Source organism: Strix aluco, chromosome 3, assembly GCF_031877795.1.
Source record: "Strix aluco isolate bStrAlu1 chromosome 3, bStrAlu1.hap1, whole genome shotgun sequence".
NCBI classification, from domain to species: Eukaryota; Metazoa; Chordata; class Aves; order Strigiformes; family Strigidae; genus Strix; species Strix aluco.
This window is the reverse complement of record NC_133933.1, coordinates 72534102-72554434: the sequence shown is the minus strand read 5'-3', so window position 1 is coordinate 72554434 and position 20333 is coordinate 72534102. Positions and strand designations below refer to the sequence as shown.

General features: G+C 41.0%; 1 protein-coding gene across 1 annotated transcript in view; it reads left to right on the top strand.

The window, feature by feature from the left end:
- RSPO3 (R-spondin 3) overlaps nt 1-20333 on the top strand; it is a 62081-nt gene that overhangs the window by 21610 nt on the left and 20138 nt on the right. Inside the window, exons 2-4 of the mRNA XM_074820732.1 lie at nt 13281-13472; nt 14971-15117; nt 17507-17704. Of these exons, the coding sequence (XP_074676833.1) occupies nt 13281-13472; nt 14971-15117; nt 17507-17704 (537 nt within the window). The remainder of the gene's footprint in view (nt 1-13280; nt 13473-14970; nt 15118-17506; nt 17705-20333) is intronic.

The following is a 20333-nucleotide window of genomic DNA, read 5'->3' as shown; positions in this document are numbered from 1 at the left end:
TGATGTTGGTATGGAAAGTATTACATAGTAAACAGCAGATTTAAGCTGAAAAAGATACTTTAGAGATTAATGAACAGGCTTTGAGTCTCTCCTTTTATAGGACACCAGTTTGTTTCTTACTGAAATCAAAGCAATCTGTTTTCCTTCCTATCAGGATATAGTTTAGTAGCCCCTTATAAAATTATTTAATAATCTCAAAGTTCAAAATCTCTATATTAAAAAAGCAATGAAATTATCATCTGTGTTGGGTCTCCTGCTGAGACACAAAGAAACAGGGCTGCTAACTCCAAGCACTGTAGGGATCTTACTCACAGATATAATTGCAGTAATTTAAAATGCATGACCATTAATTTAAAAAAGTTAATAAATTAAAGTAGTACCAGAAGCCTTTCATAAGTCTTTTGAATTCACATAGCTATGCTTTTCTGGGCAGAATTAGGGAAGAGAATTTATTTTTTTAATCTTTTGAAAACGGAGAAAAGAATAATGGTTTTGCACTCTGGAACACCATGAAAACACAGTGATTATGTTGAAAATACTTGATATTTTATTTTCTCTATTACAAAATTACCTAAAAGTAGTGAAAAGGTAAAAAATGAGTAATACTTTAAACTTTGAATTAGTTAACGGCTGAGAAGTTCAAGGCATTAGTTTCAAAGTTAGTATGTTAAGAGTTAGGCTTTTGCCTACTTCAGGAAGATATGTGTCTGCTCCAAGCACAAGAGCGTCTATTCAAGAATGTGTCCTTAAGTTTAATCAGGTATTTAAGTCTAATTGAAGTCAAGGGGTCTGTAGCACATGTGTGAAGGTAACCATAAGCTGATGTGCTTTTTCAAATGGGGAGGAATTTAAGCATGGGCTTACGTGCTAGTTGGGGTTTTTTTTCAATTGGGTCTGGGTATGCAGAAAGTAGCATAAAAGAGATCAACAAACATTAAAGCTTGTTAACGGTGCTCAGTATAGAGGAGAAAAAGGGCCTTTTATTTCCCTGAAATTTCTGACCTTTTTTGTTATTTTTCTTCTCCCTGTTGCTCTTTGCTCACCAACCACAGCTCTCATTTGCTGTGGACAATTCCCAAAGGGAACATTCCTCGCTGGAGTAACTTATCCAGCTCTTTTCCTTAATTTACAGCGAGTACAGCACCCCTTGCAGAATGCATAGCAGAACCTTTGGCTGCAAGCCAGTGCTAATAGCATGTTTTCCAATAATCTAATCTCTTCAGTCACAGAGCAGAAATCAGAAAGTTAAAAGAACTGGCTTCTCAACTTGTCTCAGTCCACCTTTGAAATCTGTGCACGGAAAGGTTGTGAGAGTGACTACAATAAATTGTTACCACACTTGCACCCATGACTTAGTAGTTGTGTTCATAACAATCTGATGTATATGAGAGAATCCCATATAAAGCAAGGTTTCATGCAGTGCCAGGAACAGAATCGCACATGAAGGCTTGCATGTGCAAAGAAGCCAGGGATTTCAGCCAAAGCTAAGGACATATTGTAAACATCCATGAATTAAACACCTCAACACTCCTAAGAGATAGGTATCATTTCTCCTTTGCAGATGAAGAAACTGAAGTCCAAAGATGACAAGGCCAAAACTTTTAAGTTTGGCTCTAGAAGTGAAGCAGCAATCCTTTGATTGGACTCCTAAATAAATAGCTGCATTTTCAGACTTCTGACCATCTGCATCTTCCACAGGCATTCTGAAAATCAGGTTATGTATGTAGGAACGAAGCAGGAGGTTAGTTGTCTCACTGGAGGCCCTGGGTTTGAAAATGCAGATGCTAATACTTTTAACTTTCCAATGCTAGAAAGGGACCATAAGCAGGCAACTTCACCAACCTTCAAATCCAAGAACCCCTATCTTTCTCTAAAAACTCATAATTCAGTGGTGCGGGGGGTTTTCAAATATAGGGAAAGGCAAAGTAACTAGATGTTGGAAGTTCACCTATTGCTTTTATTCTCTTCCACACTGTTTGTTTCTTTTCTATCTGTACTGGGTTGTGTATGTTTGCTTTGGGGGTGGGGAACTGATACCATCACAACCATTTTTCCTCATTTCTAACATTATGCAGACATCTGGTGGTCTACAGATTACACGTTGATAACTGGATCCATCACTTCTACCCCAGGACAGAATCCCCTACATATACAATTTTACTTGCTGTCACTGCGTGCATGTACTTGTGGGGAACTGCTACCTCTCTGTGAGAGCAAATTGCTTGACTTGCTTCATGCAACTCCATGAGGTCAAGGAGTCAGTTAAGAAGGATGTTTTCACACTAGGGCACAGTTCAACCTTCCCTTTCACTTATTCCATTTTGGCAACTGCTTGTGCAATTTTTTATCACAATTTTTCCTGCAGCAGCCCAGCATTTGGAGTGGTGTTGTTGCGGTCATCTCATATCCGAGCACTGTCTCATGGCAGCCCAACGTGGTGCCTCAAGCCACTAGCCACCAGTCAAGCTGCCAAATATTCATCACATTGGATGCTTTAAAAATAACTGCTGTGATTTCATGTTTTTCTAATATCTAGGGGATGTTTGGTTTTCACCGAAGCCTAACTAATTGTTGGTATAACTTACATTAGACAGTTCTATTTGCAGTAACGGGTTCTATTTCTATCATTTGTTCTGCATCAACTTAACTTAATTATTTTACAGCATGACAAAACAGAACTGAACAGTCCTCTCTTCCTCATTAATGTAGTTATTAGAAAAATGTTCTTCAACAGAGCACTGTTGCAAAGTGCCAAGGATATTTTGCAAGCTGGCTAAGGCATCCGACACCTGGAAAAGCAGCTCTCTCAGGCCATGAAACAGCAAATGGATCATTTTGTTGTGCAGCAGGTTGGGTAGGAAGAGGTGTCTCACAAATTTGTATTTGCACGTGCAGCGTAAGGTTAAATATGCGCCCTCAGGATGATGCTGTGATCCAGCCTAAATTATGTGGCTCTTACCATTGTTGTTGGTGAAGTACTTAGCAAAAATATATTAAGACCAGTTGTTCAATTGTGCATAAAAAGTGTCAGATATCACTTTGGATGTGCATCACCAATATTAAACAATATATCAGACAAATAAAAACCAGTCATCCTTAAAAGTTATAATTCATAGATTAACCTTTAATCTTTCCAAATGTTAGGTTAAAATGGTTTTAAAGACACATAAGGTGCTTTTTTTTCATATTTTTTTGCAGTTGTAGAAAAACATTAAAGTGGCTTCAAAACCTTTGGCTTTACAGTTCTTACTATAAAATGTTTAATAACACTCATGACACTAAATCTAAATTTCCTAGATATTTAATTCTTGGTTTTATATATAATTATATAACTTTGTTTTCCTTTAGCTAGTATTGTCAATAGGTGGCCTCAGTTTATTTATTTTTTTATTTTAGAATTTCCTTTTTTTTAAAATGGAAATTTTATACCTTACTATTCCTTATCACCTTTACATTGTTACTATTGTTATTTCAAATTAAAGCAACTTGAGGAATCATTGACAGAACAAAATTCTATTAGAACACATCACTTTTTAAAAAGAGAAATATTTTGTAAAAAACTTTGAAATAATTTTGTCAAATATTTTTTCAAATAACTGAAACCAAGTATTCCCACCAAAGTGAAACAGATTATCTTTTATTCTTCTGTGGACTATTTAATCAATTTTTGCATTTTATGGCAATTTTGTATGAATCCCACTTTTAAAAATCATTGTCAAAGAGCATTTCCGTCATCCCCTATAGGTGTGATCCTTACAGCAGACATCAGAGCAGAGCATAACAATCATAGAGATGTTTAATCATTTAATCTGATTTCCCAGTTGCTGCACATCCTCTCCAGGGCATCCTCAGGAGTCTGGAGCACCCTGGCAGCTTTAAGCCTTAGGTTGCAATGGAGGTGATGGCCACAGGGCTTGTCTTAGCAGGAAGAGCACAAGTGAAGGTGGATACAGGGGACCTGGCTTCATCCTGTGTTGACTCAGCAGCCATGGTGAGTGTCTTCTATGCTGGCAGTGGCAGCAAGGGGACAAGAGGGCATTTTGACCTCTGCCCAGACCTCTTTGTGCCACTAACACAGTAGGATTGCTGCAGTCAAACTAGCTTTAGAGGGAAAGCTGTGATCACTTGGCTCACTGACTGCTGAGGTCATGATGGCTCTGCCTGCCATCTACCTGCACGGTGGCACGGAGCTCGCCCAGTCTGTGCAGCCACTGGCTACAACAGTCACTAACAACAATGTGCAGTCTGCAGCTTCCATTTTCAAATACAGCCTGTGCATAAGCTTTCAAATAATTTATCTAGAAAGTCTGATAGGTCAGCATTATACTGTTACATTAAAAGATCAAACAAAACCAAGTGGTTTTAATTCATTTTAATTCATTTTCTCTTGCAATCAGCTGAGCTGATTGGCATGCAAATCCTCAGAGAAGTGGAGGTACACCACCACATGAAAAGTGAACTGTATCCCTGCTTAAGCACAAAATGGACAATAGCCTTGATTTCATCACCAGCACCCCAATAATTCAGCTCAGATACTTCCTAGCATGGCTTTAGCTCGACTGTAAACTGCCTGCTGTGTATCACTGCAGTGATGTTAGATGTATTACAGTTTTGGGGAAGTGAATGATGCTTGGTGTGAGTGCTAAATTTCTTTCATGTGGGGCAGCGTGTGAGGCAGCGAAGCGGGTTGGGAGGGGAAGGCTCAAACTTCAAAGGGAGGGCAGCATGCAGAAGGGGTGATGGAACAAGCCCTAACTACGTGCCATTCATAGTTACTTCACAAGAAGAGCCAGGCACAAGGAGCTGTTAAACTGAGTCAGTTTCTCAGGAATCAGACACCTACTTAAATCTCACCCATTCTATTACTTAATCCCAATCAAAACAGGCCATCCAATCACACTGCCCTCTAAAAATCAGATAACTGTACTCCCATGGACTATCCTAGCATCTATTAACAAATCAGTGAAATCCTCACCCCCATCTTTTTGCAGGAGTTTTGCCATTGACTTTGGTGAGCCAGGACGTCCATCAGTGAGTCCGAGCTGATGGTGATGAAGTCTCTTGTCTGTTTTCCATCAGAGTTGAATTCAATTTCATATCATACTGTTCATACTTCGCACTCAAAAACCTTTGACTTCTCTTCTTTAGAGTGGCATGGGTCCCAGTGGCATGAGGGAAAGGTGAAAATAGTTAGATCATCATTTGCTGAGTGTTGATAGCAAATGCATCACTACACAGCACTACAGCAGAGAAGCAGTCACTAGAGCTAATATTTTAATCATTCATTTAAACTTGGAATTTTGGACAGTATTTTGTGTCACAAGACAGATGCATGGTCTGGTCAGCCTGGAGAATTTACCCTTTTTCCTATATGAAAATTTGAGAACAGAGTTTCCCCTTGTTACAAATTGTAGAAAACAATTTTTAGAGCTATTCCAGCACTGTGATACTCCTTAGTATCTATTACTCTGGGTTCAAATCTTCATGTGAGACTTGTATTTAAAGAGACAGGTTCTGCTTCAATGTTTGCAGGCATCAGTCCAGAACAGTTCCGCTGCAAACAACATACTTTGGGGCTCTTAGTTAGCTTCAGTATGGTATGAATTTAATCGTTACACAGAAAAAGTGATTTCATTCAGTACAAACTTTTGATCAGTTCCACTTAGGAAAATATACAAAATTGAGAGTATATTAAGTAATTGATCAAAGGCACATCTGAGCAACGCCAAGGCAGTGGGCTGGCTTGCTGTCTGGCTTATTAATTTTCTAACGCTATAAACATGGTAGTAGAAAATCATAGCTTCAACATGGGATTACAGGCTTTTGCCGTCTAAACCCTTCTCCCTAGTCCCCAGCATGGAAAGTAAAATCTGTTACATCCTGCTGTTCTTTCTGTGGTTTCTGAAACAAAACTTTGAGAGAAAAGCTCTGGTCTCAAAAGACCCTGTGGGAAATGAGAAACTTGCAAATGCTACTGTAGTTGTGTAATGTTGACAGTATGAGCTGAGTGATCCTTATACAGCCTGGAAGTACACGAGCATCTGTGTAATATGCAACAATAAAAGTCTCTAGTATGCTAAAGTAACAAAAAGGCAGAAGCAAACCGGGGGGGACAGGTTCTGCTGCCACCAGGACAACATGAGCACCAAGCATCTTTGCTAGAAACACACGAACGATAGATGAAACACTAGTATCAAGAGGAAAATCAAGCAGAAAGACTGAATATTTCAAAGATTGAGCATGTGCAATATACAGCTGTGCTTTTTTAGTTGATAGAAGTACATGGCTTTTACAGGGAAGAGACTGGGGAGTCATGGGAAACACGATGATGTTGACAACTTTGTTTTAGAGTTCTGTGTGCATACAAAAAGTGTGAAATCAACTACGGATCTTCATGACAGCATCTTGCATGATTAGAGTATTAAAATACTGTCTAAATATATGTACATCAAATATAACCTCTTTCCAAAAGTCACGCCTCCTTTTTTCAACTCAGTACAGGTGCTTTATTTGCAAGTAGCTGAGACTGACAAGTGTCATGACACGTTGGTTATACAACTGTTAGGTTACTACTTTTTATAGATCACATACTTCCCCTTCTATAACAGGCCATCTTATCTAGACAATAAGGAGGAGATACTGTAATTCAGTTTTCCATTTTCAGAGAAGATTCATAATGTATAGTCTTGAATGCTGGGTATTTGGAATCGACTACAGCTGACTCTAAAAGTAAGATCTGTAGTTGCTTACAGAATTTAGAACTTGGTGTGAGAAGGCATCGCGTGACCTGGTCCTGCCTTTACCATCACAACCAGTTTGTCTCAGGGATGCTCTTTGGTTCCTATACCAGTTAAACTTCCTGGATCACTGAATTTTGGTTGTGTTCTGTAGTACGTGGGAAAAAAAAGTCAATTTCCCTTCTCTCTCGGTGAAAAGAATTTTTCAGTTTATTTACAAAACTCTCTGGAATGAGAAGGAGCCATTTGTGGTTGCTGTGGCTGATTTCTGTTGTGCTGAAGATGCTAAGAGGCTGCATAAAACTCTGCACCCCTGGTGAGATTTTTCAGCCTGTTGATGCTCTTTCTAACCAAATTCAGGGGAAATGTGTTCTGGCAGCCAGTATACTTAATTTTCAGGATCACTTTGCCAGACATGTGTTTAATAATGATGAGGCATTCCCCAGTGAGATCTTGGCCATTTGGGCTGAGGGCCTCCTTGCTTGTAGACACCACTACAAAACAGTTACGGATACTCCCTGAGACTGTGGGACAGTCCCACACTCATGTCTCTGCTGCTCTTTTGAACTGTTGACACTTGGTGAACAAAATAGGTTGGCTTTTTTTCCCTTGGATGGGAAGTGTCTCTTGAGGAGGAAAATGTTCTACCAAGCCAGGCAGATGTTTGAGGAAAACTTTTTTTCAGTCCTTACGGGATCTTCTTCCTTCAAAACACAGGAGAACACTTGAGGATCTTCTTTGTTATGTGTTTCGTACCATAGAAGGCAGCAATGGTCTGAAGTAAAATTGAAGTCAGATTTCTCTGGAGGAGTTGCCATCATCTTAGAAAGAAATCTTGAAGCATTTGTGAAGCACAAATCACAAAGAGAAATAGAAGATGTTAAGCCTTTAACAGTTGACTTCTAGATTGATTTTTCCTCTTTGCTCCTTTTGTGGTTGCCTCTCCTTTCAAGGCCACCTCAGACTCCTGTAGATCCAGGGGAGGCTGGATGGAGAGTCCACAATCCTCAGCTATCACCACTGGTTCAGTTTCATCCCAGAAAACTTATTGCAAATCCAACGTAGCAATTGCCACGTATGGGTCTTTCTTCCCCACAAAGCCCAGCTGCTGTCCCATCATGACACAGCAAGTCCTTTGCATCCCTGTGGGTGATTTAAGGCCAAGCAATCAAGCAGAGCTTAGCCTGCAAGACTGAGCTCAGGTTTCATCTTCACCCAGGCTGGCAATCTATTTAGCAGTGATAAAACAAACTTATCAAACCCACGTGTACTTTCTCACCAGTGCTGTTCCACCACTCCTGGACTTTCTCCTTGATCCACACTGCATGTTACCTACACGTTGGTTCAGTATTTTTGCCCCACCATTGTCCGTTCCACTTCTAACACATTTCCACACAGAGAAACACTGTCCAAGAAAGAGTCTGAGGAAATACGCTGTGGTTTGCAAACTGAATTCCTTAATGACTTTCTCATTAGAAGAGCTCACTGCCAAATGCTGTTTGTGTTTGCCGAAAGGATGGTCTGCATGATTAAGAGTAGCTCTGCTTTACATGAAGTATTGTCAGGCCACTGCCACAGGCAGCTACTTTGCACTAGGCGAGAGAGAGAGAAATGAACACCAGTGAATGCACAGAGTGATCAAGCAACATGAGAACCCAAATTCGCCCCACCAGAAGGGCCGGTGCCTGCACGAGTGCAGCGTGGAGGGTAAAGCTGAGGCAGGGCCTGGGTCTCACGGCGAGGGGCAGCCCAACTGGGGAGGCTGAATTCCAGAGCAGCTCTGCTGTGAAAATATTTTCTGTGAGAATGCGCAAGCCCAAAAAACCAGGAGCAGCAGCAGCTCTCTTAGCAGGGATGGATTCCATTTGTCTAGCACATCCATTTCAAGAGCGAGCCTCTAAACGGATAACTTGTTGCTGAAGATTGGTGATGAGACAGTGCACCTCAGCTGCAGCAAATGGGTGAAGAATATTCTTCTACCCTGAGCTTTCCCCTTGTCTGTCAGAACATACACCCACCTGAATTCCTCCTGCCCTTTCTTATTTTCTTTTTTTGATCTCATAAATTTTAATTGATGTATAAAGTAAAACTGATAGAAAAATTTCATTGCAAAGATTTTAGAATTTATTTGCTGCATGCCATCAAAATCTCCTATTGTCTCATCATTGAAAGTTCAGATTCAAATTTAGGTCCTTGTCCCTAACTTTCTATTTTTAACAGAGAGACCACAACTCATTGTTTCCAGAGCAGGGCTTTGGAAAATATTCTGAGAAAGGAAAATCCCCAGTGATTTCATTTGCTGATGAGGCTTAAAACTAATATCTGGACAAACAGCTTTCCCCAAAAAAGGCCTCCAAGCCAAAAAGGGCTTAAAGCCAGGCAGAGGAAGAGAATAGTTCAAGATAAACTTAGTGTCTTCTCTGATGTCCACTATTTAGGTTGTATAAAAAGAAAAACACAGGGATAGATTCTGGTCCTAAAGCCAGTCACAAGCCTGGACATACATACTTTGTATCTGCTGAGTCAGGAGGCCTGGCTGACACTTGTATAAGAGATGGTGAAGCACTTGTCTGTGGGTCTCTGTGTTCCCACCACTTGCTTTGCCCATCACTGTGCTGTATTTTCCATCCTTAACAGTCTAGGATTTCACTGTGCTTAAAGAGTATTTGAATACAAGAGGACAGACTGCTCGATGGCTGGTAGGGCCATCTCTAACAGCAAACACTGCTCCTAACAGCTCATGCATAGAATAGTTCATCCTCATCTAAGTCAGTTCTGAGGGTTGTGGAGAGTTTTATTTGTCTTCATAATGGACCTGGTTGCACCAAAGATCAAATGGTTACAGGCGAGAGCATTTCTTGGACCTATTTGCAATGTTAAAGCCCAGACCTCCTGGTTCTGCAGCCAGAGTTTGACCCACGAGGCCACAGCACCTGCCCCTCTGCCAAGAGACTGGACCTCTCTGCCCCGCTTACCACATCTAAAACTTGTGGCTAACAGGAGTGGTCTGCACTCTCCTAGTGCTTTTTCACCTGTAGACTTCAAAGCATTTCTTAAAGAGGATATATATTACTTACCCATTTCTTCTGTTTACCTAAGTATAGAAATTTGAAGCAATGCTTACACCAGGTGTACCATGGCCAGGTTTCACCAGATGGGATTGATGTTCCCAGCTTGTTGCGGCACATCACTTAAACTCTGAGCTCACATTGTCTGCTGTGGGGAAAAAAAAAGGAGTAAATCTTCTGGTTGCTTCCTCATAGTTATGGTGTACAGTCGCTGAAGTGCTCGAGATCTGCAGGCACTAACACCCTGCTGTAATGAGAGAGGAATAGTACAGGCCAGTTCTGTACCCAGCACTTATAAGTTCCCTCCCTGTGGCAGAAAGATGTTTCAGAGCCTGAGTTTGCCCCGTTTCCTTCTGGACCCCTTTTTTTCCCACCTGGCCTCTGCAGGAGGTGAGGGACTGGCCTCTACATTGCAGGGATCAGGCAAGTGCCTGGATCTGAACTGGAGAGGGAGGAGGCTGAGAGGAAACAGGAATGTGATCTGAAGCTGGAGCTTGGAGATGCCTTATTTCAAACATGCTAACTCATTTTCTAGACACAAATATTTCTCTTCCACCATTTATTTTCTCATGGGTTCAATGACAAAGCCCAGTGCTGTGCTTTCAAACAGTACCAATTTCTGGAGTACTCGGCTGTCCCTGCTTTGCTTTTTCACCTGAGCCAGAATAAGGGTTTTCCTAGCATTCAGAGCAAGCACAATGAGAGCCAGTCTCATTACACAGATACAGGGCTCAAAGAAATGTCAGGCACAACAGGAGACAATCAAAAAAGGATCCCCTTAATAGCTTATAAGAGAAAAAAAATGTCTTTCTTAATTTAAAATGTCAATTCTGACTTTTCAGTGAGACTTTTGCTCTATGCATTTCCAAGAACAGAAGCATGTTTTGCTTCACACGTTGAGTTACAATGGCATGAAATCAACCTTTAAATGGAGCTTGACTTACATATTTTAACTTATTCTTTACTCCAGAATATTAACAATATGATTCTTCATTTGCAACTACAGGCTTTATTTTTGTGCTGTGTTAGTTGTATGAGATGTATCTGGGATGCATGAAAGGAGGCAGAAATGGTGAAAAGGGATAGGAGTACATTTTGGTTTATACTTAATACTTCTGGAGTTAAAGGGGAGATGGAAATTGGCCATGTAATGGATCTTAGCTATAGAGAATTATCTTCTTTCGGTAATAAAGTACTGCCTGTCTCAAAGGCTCACACACACAGCTTGACCTCAGAGCAATTGCACATAATGTTTTCTCTGTCAAGAGAATCTATTCATAATGACGTGTCACAGGTGCTCACACATAATATGTTTCCCATCAAAAGTGGTCATCCATATTTTATATAGCAGCTTTGATGACAAATATTTTGTACTTCAGCTGCTTTTTCTTTCCTCTGTCAGACTTAATGAAGGAAAGTCACGGATAGTTTTTAAATAATGTCAGCTTCTTAGATCACATTACTGTGTCTGCCTTTGAAAGTAGCTTCATACAAGAGCCACAAGACGGGAGAGAGAGACGAGGACATTTTAATTTACTTAACTTTAAAAAGAAAGACAATTTTTGAGGCTCTTAATTTCAAAATCAATATACTCTGTATCTTTGGAATCTTCTCAGAAAAAAATATGCTATACTTATTGAGCACTCAGTATTGTGAGAGTCTAGTGAAAGCAAGGCTGATAACTGAATTGGGATTGAAGCTTCTCACTATGGGGGATGCCATTTATTCTCATAGTAGTGGTGTGTCCTGGTGGTAAAAACACTTCCCTCCAGGTTGTTCTACAAAGTGCATGCCTCAGAGGGCACAGAGAATTGGGTTCTTATATTCCCATTGAAATTGTTTGCCCACAGCTGGGCCAAAGTTTGCTCTTCTCCCACATGTCCAGTCCTACTGAGAGAAATAACCTTAATTCCTCATTCTATTAATGAAAGAGGAAAAGTGAACTTGAACTCCCTTTGAGGTTTCTCAGATTGCAGGACTGGTCACCGAAACCTCAGAGCATAGAGGACTGCTTTTCCCATTCATGGGCCATGTCTTTTCTGCCAAAACTGTAAGTGAACAAAGTATAGAGGTATTCCTGAACTTCCCTACCACCAGGCAAACTCCCCTGAGCTAGCAGAGTGTGGTGGCTTTCAATCTGTAAGCCATGGATTCATATGGGCTTCTGGTCTGTCTCCAAGGGGTCCACAGAAGGGAGCTGACAAAAGCAAGTTCATTGTGTATGCAAGCTATTTAGCAGTGTCTTCAGATAAAAATAAAATCAAGACACTAAAATAGGCAATCAAATTATGGCACATGCATATTTATAAAATTATCACTGGCGTGAGGAGAAGGTGGAAAAGGAAGCCAATAGTATTTACAAATAGGATTTACAAATGTAAATGAGGACTGGATTTCTCTTACATATGAAATATAACCAGATGTCTCAGGTTGAGAGATGAAAGCTAACACTTAGAAAAATGCCTAGTTTTTTTCATACAAGACAAGTCCAAAAAAGAGGGGACACAGGGTCTGGAGCTATTTGATGTTTAATTATTTTTGAGATCCAATTCCTATTTAAGAATGCAGTCAAGAAGGAATTAAAAGTAGGTAATAACTTCTAAAGTACAGGAAGATGCAAAACATTATTCTCTACCACTGAGGAGTAATAGACTGATTAATGTCTGCTACTGAAAAGATGGTCTGCAATAGCATCCTCTTTCCTGCTACCCCCAAGCCCCTAAAGAAGAACTGGATAGTCTTAAGCAGTGAGTGCATTAAGTTTTGCTTTCCTTGTCTGAAGAATCAGAACAATTCAATTGAAAGGCAAATATAATCCTACCTATGCTCCATGCTGGGACTGGAGCAGGGTAAATGCCACAGTTAAGTCTGAACATCAGGTTGTAATTGTTAGAGATTAAAAACATGCCAGAGAGAACATTCCAGGAAAAGAAGGAGGGTGAGAAGGATGGGTCTCCTGTGTCTTTTTATTAAAGCAAATTAGCATCAGATCTTGCAAGGGTATATTCCTGCACAGCAGAACTTAATCAAATGGCATTTAGTGAATGAAGAAAATTATACACTAGATTGATTTTTAATCATCCAGCTAGGAAAAGCAAAGATAAGTGAACATGTATTTATCTGCTGAGCCAAGTGCATACAAGGCAGAAAAGCCACTGAAAATAACTAAAAGAAAAATAACTGTTCTCTAGGATGCTGCTGTTCCATAGAATCTATTTCAAATATAATTTGCTGTTAGCTATTTCTGCAAGATGTGAGCACATCAGCCGAGCTTCTCATTTTTATGCAGATGAAATAATCTCTGAAATAAAATGTCAGGTCATAAGAGACACAAGAAAAAATGAAGCAATCTTTAAGAGCTGTCAGAGAGGTCGATGGTCCACCCTTCCAAGAACAGAGGAACTATTATTTCATGGTCTTGTCTAATATCTTGTTCTCTCACCTTTTTTTTTTTTTTTAATGCTTGTCTTCTCAGTGCATCCTAACGTGAGCCAGGGTTGCCAAGGAGGGTGTGCTACATGTTCTGACTACAACGGATGCCTGTCATGTAAGCCCAGGCTCTTTTTCGTTCTGGAGAGGATTGGCATGAAACAGATCGGAGTATGTCTTTCCTCATGTCCAAGTGGATACTATGGGACACGGTATCCTGACATTAATAAGTGTGCAAGTAAGTGCTGGGGAAAGGGGAAGTGCATAGATTTGTTTGCTCTCTCTTGAATGCTGTATCCCATTAGGAGTCAAGTCAACAGAGAAGCAGACAGACAGGCCGAGTCTTTATTTGTTCAGTTCTTTTACAGTACTGCAGTAAATATTAACCTGAGCAATAAGTTAAGGTGAAGGATCACAAAATGGCCTAAAGCTCAGGGGTCCCGGCTCTGCGTGAATGACCTGCCTAGGACCCAGGTGATGGTCTCCTCTACACCTCCATGCAAAAGAAAGAGCAGTGCCCGTGCATGCCAGGCACTGGCCTCCAGCCACAGGAAGGAGTGACGGCAACTCTGAAGAGCGCCGGCGGACGGATGCTGAATCTCAGTGGCTGGAGCCATTTAACCCACTGCCCTTACTTGCCTGACCTCTGCATCAAGGAGAGAAGATGGCAGATGGCATTCTTTGGAGATGCGGTTTGCCCTGGTCTCATTAGAGCTGGTCTCACACTCAGTGTAGTCCTCTAAATGCCTGTAGCAGCTGTCCAGGTTTCAACCTGATTTGGGGGAAGTTACCAATTCATGTGGCCTCTGGGCTGGGAGACAGAGAACCCAACTCTATTCTTTACTGTGTGGGCAACATTTTGACCCCACTATGTATTTTGAACCATAAATGAACTGGAAAAGTTCGCAATGTCCTCCCCACTCCTCTTTTTGTTGTTGAATTCACTGTTTTTAATCCCACAGGTGATATAAAAACATAAGAGCAGCGGCCAAGCAACTCTCTCAGTTTTTACCTGGTAATAAGAGTTATTTAATGAACGGACCCCAGAGTAAAGTCTTACACAGTAACTTGATGCTGTAAAGTATTTGCTCACTTTTTAGCAGTGTGTGGCCTTGCATATCAGACATGAGCTGTGCCATACACAAGTTTTTATGTATTATTTCTTTTCAAAACATCTGAGAACTGGGAAATATGCCACTAATGTCGATTTGGGTAGTCATACAGAGAATACATGAAATACTGCAGGACATCTGATTGAATATCAGAGAGTCATTTGAAAAAAAGAAAAAGATGTTAATGCAGAACAGTCTTAAGCAGATTCTAAATTCTGGCATATTTTTATTTCTCCTGGATGAATGGAGATAGATAGTGTGGAACTGGCCCAGTACCTGTGCTCTGTGGGGTTAATTAGTATCTATGTTGTGTCAGTGTAAGGCAGAAGAGTATATTGTTATTCTGATGTGCTGTGCTCTGCCTTCCTTTTGCATAGGTCTGCAAGAAGACAAGCACTGTGAGGTCATTCAGCATCAGGCCATCCTTATTAAATCCTCACTCATGCCAAGGTCACTTGTGGCTGGCCTCACTGTGTGCACAGGCCACGAAGAAGATCTAAATATAATTTGCTTCCTTTGAAGATTGATTAATATTGCTAGAATTGTGTGATTCTGGTATATGTGAGAGATCCCATGGCGTTTCATGGCAAAGAGCAACAACATTGTTTACTGTTTGCATTTCAGAATGTAAAGCTGACTGTGATACCTGCTTCACCAGAAACTTCTGCACAAAGTGTAAAAGTGGGTTTTACTTATACAGTGGAAAGTGCCTTGAAAAGTGCCCTGATGGGCTGGAAGCCAACAATCATACAATGGAGTGCACTAGCACTGGTAAGTTTGGTCCCCCCATGTCCTGCCTGGTTTTCTCACAGGGGATGGGGGATCTAAGGAGGGCATGAATTGCAAGATCAGTTACACCCCCAGGGAAATGCAACTTAAAATAAAAATGTTCTGCATCACAAGATGTATTCCCCAGCACAACAAACTCAAGGTATTTTCCCCAAGCCTGCCATTTCACAAGAAGCACAAGCTTGGTTGTGCCCCACAAACACAATCTTGATGCTAAGGGCAATTCTGCCTCAGGAAATATGGCCTGTTTGGTCTGCCCTGAGGTAGAATGACATCCATCTCTTACTTGCTCTGTTACAGTGTTATGCAGCACTGCTAACATCAAAGGTTCAAAAAACCTGAGCCAGATCCCACATGTACCTGAAAGATTAAAATACTAACTGCTTTGCTTTAGCTCCCTTGTGCTACCTGAGCCTTCAAAGGATGTGTGCATCAAGATTTTGAAGCTTACCTTCAAAAAGGTGAAGGCTGGAAACTAAAACATTAAGGAAAAAACAAAAAAACCCCAACAAAACCCCAAAATGGTGCATAATCACCTGTCTCCAGAAATTGAGGATTAAAATAAAACACCAAATAGTGAGGCACTGTCACTGAAGGAATGAGATTGGCGACACTGGTCCTGTGACTCACTGGCTGCAGAGAAGAGACCTGCTTTTGTATCTCTCCAGCCTCTGACTCACAAGCTCCGATTATTCATGCCGGGGCAATTTTGGAGGTCACCACACCTAACTCTGCTCCATCCCTCTGCCATCTCTCCAGCTGAAAGCAGAACAAGTGATATATTTGCCTCTGGGCTGCTGCAGTTGACACCCCCTTCCATGTGCACGCCGAAGCTGCGGCAAGGTTCAGCTTATTTTAGTACGCCGGCTGTGAATTGTGGTGGCTGAGGGCTGCGAACTGCGGTGGAAGCGGTAACCTCTTCAGCCACCAGCAACCAGGGAGCACTTAGGCGCAGTCTGGCCATGATGGAATTCTCCTCCCCCACAGTATCAGGCACATAGCTCTCACTGGCATTGCACGTTTTGAAGGGGAAGTAATTCAGGAATAAAAATAATGTACAGTAGTTTGTCATTTTTCTTCTCAAATACATATTAGTTCAGGTGGCAGTGATGGTTTTTATGGTTTTATTTTCAAGCAAAGACTTTAATCTTTGAAAGAAATTCAGGGGATGGTTTTTGTTCCTTGATGGCTATTTCCAAGTGCTGTAGACTTAGCTGCTTTAACAATGAGTCAGTCTCAACTAGGAAAAGCCATTTAAAGCTACGGAGGGAAAACAGAACCTTTTTGTGCACGTGAAGGCCAATTATTTTAACAGGAGAGCTCCACTGTAATATGAAAACCAAAATGACCCACATGACAATTCACTGGAGAAAGGCTCAGAGATTGCCTGAGGTCAGTTATATTTTTAGGTTTTGAAAAATTTGGAAGTAAATTCTGGAGCTGGAAAAATGTTAAATTATAAATTCCTCCTTATAGAGGGGCTGGAATTCTTTCCTTCTTCAGCAGTAGTTTAATAGTCTTAAGCACACATGTGAACATTAAGTAAATATAAATGTTTACTATCTTTTATCACGAGAAGGATACTGAGGAGATGGCACAAAAGGGTAGTTATTAAGAGCATGCTGTTGAGCTTCCAAGGTTACTCCCATTTTTGTCTACACTGTTTGGACAAGTGTCCAGCGGCACACCTTTTGAGTTCCCAATAGTACGGGATGAGCATTCAGATCACTGTGGTTTATAAACTGTAACCCGCACTTTTTTGAAAATTTTGCACCCCCCCGACCCAAATTCTCTGCGTTGCCTACTTACAGCTTGTATACGCTACAGATGAAGGATCTTTCACTATTTAAGATGAATACCAAGCAATACCAATATCACCAAAGATGCTTGAGTTTTAATGTAATGCCTTTTGATATCAGTTGGTCCTTTATAACTCTATGGATTTCCAAATTCTGTACCTTTGAGACCAGCTGCAGCAGCTTGACCCAATGACTTCACTCTCCTTTCACACAGGCATGGCCAAAGTTTAATTCCACTGAAGTTACAAGGATTTATACCTTCACAAAACCAAAGCAACCCCAGAACAAGCCCCAGTAACTGATTTCACTGAGACCAATTACGTTGTTGTTGCCCCACTTCAGGAATGGAATTACAAAACAGTACAAAATAGTAACTGGCATAATTATTTGACATTATTTTGTGCAGTATATCCTCAGCAGTCCAATTTCTGGCAATTCACTGCTGCAAATCCTGATTAATTCCATTAATTTTTGCCACTTTTTGGCTGATGCAGAATAAAATTAATGTACCATATGCATTGTGTATACAAAAAGATATTGGCCAGGCTCAGCTTGTCCTATGTTTATTGCAGTGCACTGTGAAGCTAGTGAGTGGAGTCCATGGAGCCCTTGCACAAAGAAAGGAAAAACATGTGGTTTCAAAAGAGGAAATGAAGTAAGGGTCAGAGAGATCGTACAGCATCCGTCAGCAAGGGGCAATCCTTGCCCAGCTACAAGCGAGAGCAGAAAATGTATTGTACAAAGAAAGAGATGTCAGAAGGAAGGAAAAGGTACCATGTTATCATCATCATAATATGAGATTGGTATTGTGCTTGTTTAATAACTCACATCTGAATTCCCAGGCCTCGATTGCAGGCTTCACCAAAGCTCCCATTGATGTGGTATTCTTTGGGCTGGAGAGAACTGTGCCCTTGCCTGGAGTAAATAAAGTCCTAACGCTGCTCAAGAAATGCGCTTTGTGTGATCTAGAGAGGACAGGGTGGGCTGGATGGGAAGGGACATTCTCTCTCGGTTCTGCTAAAAGAGCTGCCAAGATGAGGGGTTGCATGTGGAGCTCAGAACAAAAAGATCCATTGTAAAACATCTCATGGTGGGAGTTGTTGGGTATCAGGCAGACAAGTTTCACGCTTCAACCATGGGATTCCTCTAAATCGACTCCTAATTCATGCTTCCCTACAGGTAAGACCATAACTCTTGCAATAGCAGCTCTGTGGCCTCTCTCCCACCCTGAGCTCCTGCTACTAGCTGTGGCTGAACAACGTGGCCTGATCCTGCCATTGCATTTGGCTCATGGAGTCCCAGCATGGGAGAAAGACCACAACACTGCGTGCCAGCCAAGTGAAACTCCACTTGGTTTCACTCAATAAGTAAGATTGCCAGCAGAACCACTCCTCCTTGTGAGCTAGCTTGTTGGACTTATTCCCCATCATGGCACCTAGTGAATGGCATCCCACATATTAAGAATGGGAGATGCTTAAGAAGTCTATCAAATAATAATTTATACAAATTCCACACAGTTGAGATTGTTATTCCATTGTTCCTTTTTCTCTCCTTCTTGCAGAAGGGAAGTCACTTGCTCTGTCCCCAGTGCAGTTACCCTGGTTGGCACAGGAGTGTCGATGGAATGTTTCCTTTTCCCCATCCCTTCTTATTTCCCACTTTCAAGGTTTCACCCCTTTTGAGCATGAGTGGAACAGGTGGGGCAGCTGCCCCTGTGTGAACATCTGTTAGCCAGGATGAGCTGCTGGTACCAAGCACTAACTTACCATCTTATTGTTAAATGCTACAGATTACTTATAGAAACATTAAAGGGGCTTGGAGCTTGTAATCCTTTTGAAGGTTGGCTTGTTCCCTTGGGATATACTTCATGAAAAGTGAAATAACGTTAGAAGGAGGATCTTATGAACCAGATAGCTGCAGGTGCCTCCCCCTCACACAAAACTGGCTGGATCTACTGACTTATAGGAACCTATGGGGTAGATGTCACATCCTCCTTCTTGCATCAAGCAGTGCCTTGAAGAGGTAGAGAATTGTATCTGCCTCAGGGGAGCAGCCAAGGCAAGCTATTTACGGATTGCCTTATGCTTAGAAACTATGTCCAAAATGTTCATGCTTGCCTCTGCTTCTGCACAGTGGCACAACTTGAAACACAGCCTCTCATTAGCCTGCCGTAATTGGGGGAAGAATCCTTTTTTCTCTGCCAAAGCTAATTTTGCAAGAGCTGAAAATATAGGATTGAATTGTAATTTTGGAACCGTGAAACTTTTTTTTGAGGTGATAATGATGTTGTGTATTTGCTTATAGCAATTTGGCAGTCTCTTCAGATTGGACAGGACATTTCTCTTTGAGAAATGCCTGCTGTTCCTGAGTAGTCAGTACTTTAGAAGAAACTACTCACGTATTTTACTGTCAATTCTTATTTTATGGGATCTGAGCCAAACCATACTTGAAAAATACTGTGCACCACAAGAATTTGTTCACAATCATGAATCTTTTTCATTCCTTTTTTTTCTGCAACGTGCATAAAGGTGGGGTGTTTTTTCTTCCTTTTGAGCAATTCACAGAGTATATTCTAGCCTGTTTTATACTCAGTAGACAATTTTTTCAAAACCAATGCAAGCAGATGGAACTTATGTTCCAACTCTACCCATGCCCTTGGGATTTGTATGTATATGTCTGAGAGACATTTTTTTTTTCATATTCTGAAATCCACCACTATATACTTCTCAGTATCCACAAAAGTCTGTCCCATTCACTTTCATACACCTTCACAGGGAGAAGAATGTAAATTTTTTTGAGAATAGATAATTCTTAATAAAATTGAGGAAATTCACACATAAAACATTAGGTTAAAATAGCTTTAAGGGTTGGATTATGGTGACAAGCCAGGAAACTGAGAATTAAACTAAAAGTTTTCCTTCTATTCCTACTGGAATGGGGAAATGAAGCTCTCCAACTTAACTTCCAGGCAACTTATCTTCCCTACTGCCGCTGTCCCTTATTACACAGAGAGAAACTTCTGTTCTCCTTTGAACAACAGAATAATTGCACAAGAAACCAAGCCAGGCTCTGTTCTTATGGCTAGCTGTGTCCAGTCAGTGACTGCAGAAGGAGGTAACAACAAAAACAGTTTGGGAAAGGGAAGGGAAAGTAAATATGTTTGCATTTACTGTTAAGAAATATTGAAAATGCTCTTTTGTATTGTATGACTCCCCATTGCCACTCAGGCATTGCTTTGGAGTTTAGCTTTCACAGCATCAGCTTTTGAAGTCTAGCAGCAGACCCAGCAGTTACCAACAGTGCTGTTAATCTTTTCTCCGCAACCATGAACAGAGAGTTAGCTCGGCCAGCCTCTGCCATTTCCATGTTGAATAGATGTCTGTGGCCAAGGGAGTTAGG